The following is a 3,669-nucleotide window of genomic DNA, read 5'->3' as shown; positions in this document are numbered from 1 at the left end:
TTTTGTCTCAGGCCACTGGACATAGCAAACATTGACAAACGTTTTTTTGTGGGATCGTAAGCGCCCACGGGAATCGGTATACAGGACTCTTATGGGAGGGGCATATCTGATCGCTAGACCTGCCATTGTTTCTGGTGACCCGCATTGTCTAAAACAGCCTTCAGCTCAAGAGATGCTATGGTTGCTGGAAGGTTGTCTCAAAAGGAATAGGTGGGTAGTGAAGCACCGACAGGTCAAACTCCGGCTTGAATCACACGAAGTTTTCTCTCTACGTAACCTGTCAACCCAGTAATCATCCTGGATGGTACAGCCAAAAGGCTAACGAAACGATGAGGTGTGATGCATAACCACTCCGCTGCTCGTGGTAGCCCATTGATTTGGCACGGCTGCCTCCATGACCCACCGCGACAGATGTTATGTCGTTATCACGACATATTGATTTCCGCTGGTCATCACCGGGAAAGGGCCGATGACGTCAACGGGATCATAATCCGCCGGCCTCTAATGCAGGAATGTGTTCCATAGGATGAGTTGCTACTGTCCTATCCCCTTTCATCAGTTGGCAGCAATCACCTCACTCATCATCCACGGCCAGTAGGCCCTCCCCATCATCATCATCATCATCATCATCATCATCATCATCTTCATCATCATCATCTTCATCATCATCATCTTTGACAGCATGACGTAATTTCTGAACATCTTTGCTTATACGCCATGCAAACAACTTATTTAAGCAACCCTTCGTAGTTGAAGGATAGCATCTAAGAAAAGACCTAGTGCCAGTCTATACAACCAGCTCATCTTTAGGCACTGTCTCAGATGATATGGATGGAAATATACAAAGANTGAATCACACGAAGTTTTCTCTCTACGTAACCAATCAACCCAGTAATCATCCTGGATGCTACAGCCAAAAGGCTAACGAAACGATGAGGTATGGCCATGATGTGATGCATAACCACTCCGCTGCTCGTGGTAGCCCATTGATTTGGCACGGCTGCCTCCATGACCCACCGCGACAGATGTTATGTCGTTATCACGATAGCTGCCTCCATGACCCACCGCGACAGGTGTTATGTCGTTATCACGATATATTTATTTCCGCTGGTCATCACCGGGAAAGGGCCGATGACGTCAACGGGATCATAATCCGCCGGCCTCTAATGCAGGAATGTGTTCCATAGGATGAGTTGCTACTGTCCTATCCCCTTTCATCAGTTGGCAGCAATCACCTCACTCATCATCCACGGCCAGTAGGCCCTCCCCATCATCATCATCATCATCATCATCATCATCATCATCATCATCATCATCATCATCATCATCATCATCATCATCATCATCATCCAACCATGATTTATTTGAAAGCCTTATTGTATAGGGAAGAGTAAAGGTGGACGGGTAAAGGATCTAGTGTTAGCTTACCACAATCATTCTGAGGTGCCTATACCTCCAGAGATTCACTCAGGGGATCTGGATAAAAACTGACAACAAGAACACCACTGACACCTGTTGGCAGCCATATATTGTAGTGTCTCCAACCAGGCACAGTGAGGATCACATGGTCCCCATCCTGAAAGGCGAGTAGCACCGACAGCGCCCAAGCGTTTCATGATCTCCTTCATACTCAAGTCAAGAGTTGGCCACCTCTCTGCCTCCGCCACTCTGAATTTGGCATGGAAAACAGCACTCCCTTCGGCAAACGGTGGTTTGGCATACGCAACACATGTTCCAACCAACGCAGCTTCTGGTGCTAGACACATTCTTCAGTGGAAGTACCCGTTGTACAACCGAAAACTCGCTTTCCAACTGCCTCATTACGGATTTGCCGACACCAACCCACACGAGCAATCGTTCTGAGACAACGATTATCAAACACCTGAACACGTCTCAGTTCCGCTGCCAGAGCAGGCCAAGTCTCATATCCATACAACAAAACAGCCGGTACTGCAGCCGTACGTCTTGATGTAGCCTGTGTGTGTCATTTCATTGCATTCGACGATCAGCTTCCGTCTCAAGACGCGAGGTATCATGGGCAGCACAACATCAGAATCGGTGGCGTTGCAGGATGGGATCTGGATGCGACCCGACGGTGTTCTTCGCCAGCCTGGAGCAGTCGTTGGATCGGACTTTGCCGGGACTGGACGGGGTGTCACGCCAGCAGTTGCTGTCTGACCAGTTCGCTGAAGGTGCGCCGCCTGCGTCTGATGCCCAGTTGCGCTTGGCGAGAGAAACTGGCCAGTCGACATCAATATCGACAGGAAAAGGCATGTTACCTTACAGGGAGCTTTCACACCCATCTAGCACTCCGAACCTAGAATAAGAGCAGTGACCCCTATCCACTTTAACAAGCGATCAGTGTAGGCATTTTCCCGACTAACAGACGTTTTTTACACTTCTCTTAGAATAATGTACTAAAATGCACGGTAAACCAGAAGATAATTTAGTTGTGAAGGTAACAGTTCGTGGTAGCTCGAAATCTAGCCTTTGGACAACGCCAAGTTTCTGCAGGCCGCAGATTCACCGGACGGGTGAAGCGGTGGGCAGGCTAAATTTCGCTGTTTGATTTGTATCGTCATAAAGATGGAATCATCATAATCAAATCCGTGGTTTTCTTTCTGGCACAAACCTAAATCAATTTTGTTCCGGGATTCCTTGGTTCTTGGTAACGAGCATGTAAGTGTGGATAAAGAGGTTACTCTCTATGCCCCAGGTTCCGGATCATTTTGCATATAAAAGTGAGGGTTTCACCAGTCAGCCCAACACATACTGGTGATGACGTTCTATTGCAACTTACAAGGCAAATACGACAGAAACCTAACCGTAGTCCTTTGCAGTTGGACCGATTATCTGGCAAAATCATGAATGTTTCCCCTTGAAGTATGAACTGGGAAACAATACTTGGTTTGGATGGACAAGTTGAGGGTGGCTGATACTGCGAAGCAGCAAGCAGACGGAACGCGTAATATCGGGCAATGGCGCTCTTTTGGTGTCAGCACTAACGTGATGGAAACTTGCTGTGTCAACAATTCTATGTTCATACAAAAACCCCTCCAGTTTGGTCTGCATGTGAGACATATGTGACTGAATGAGATTCGACCACAGAGGAGTGATCGATCAGTCTTCGCAAAATAATGAATGGTGATCGATAAACAATCCAATGTGAGAATAGGCAATGTTTTTTATTCTGCTGCAATCGAAAATTCGCCTCACAGGGCAGTAACTCCATGGTCCATGATACGCATCTGATTGTGAACATGGGTCCTGTGAATTATTTTGCCATTTGGCAGCGAAGTATGAAAGCCATTACAAGCAAACTTATCTGACCTGACTATTGCCGTCTTCCTGGATGGGTACCCGGAGACGGGCCTTACCAATGATTAGAGACATGGCCCAGTTACGCCCTCAATGGCGCTCGTGCATCTAAGCTACTGCCTTCACTGCATAGCTCTCTTCCCAATCCCGCTACTTAACAGTCCACCAACGGTGCTGTATTTACGCACTAATTTATCAACTCCCGCGTGGCTACCGACCCCACCTCCCCGAATTATCGGTGAAGGAAACTGTGGCTGTTACAACCACTGTACGACAACTACGCGGTTATTACAGCTGGCAATGATGGTAATGATGGTGGTGAAGACATCATGACTGAAAAATGTCGAACAG

At 47.4% G+C, this 3,669-nt stretch overlaps 1 protein-coding gene across 1 annotated transcript in view; it reads right to left on the bottom strand.

Moving 5' to 3' along the window:
• Positions 1 to 574: 574 nt before the first annotated feature.
• The window catches only part of T265_02030 (hypothetical protein), a gene marked incomplete at both ends in the record, with an annotated part of 7,758 nt that continues 4,663 nt past the window's right edge, over positions 575 to 3,669 (bottom strand). The window contains 2 exons of the mRNA XM_009166178.1: positions 575 to 764; positions 1,241 to 1,372. Coding sequence (XP_009164442.1) covers positions 575 to 764; positions 1,241 to 1,372 — 322 coding nt within the window. The remainder of the gene's footprint in view (positions 765 to 1,240; positions 1,373 to 3,669) is intronic.

This window comes from Opisthorchis viverrini (assembly GCF_000715545.1).
Source record: "Opisthorchis viverrini unplaced genomic scaffold opera_v5_23, whole genome shotgun sequence".
Classification (NCBI taxonomy): Eukaryota; Metazoa; Platyhelminthes; class Trematoda; order Opisthorchiida; family Opisthorchiidae; genus Opisthorchis; species Opisthorchis viverrini.
The sequence above is the reverse complement of the archived record's forward strand: the minus strand, read 5'-3'. Positions and strand labels throughout refer to the sequence as shown.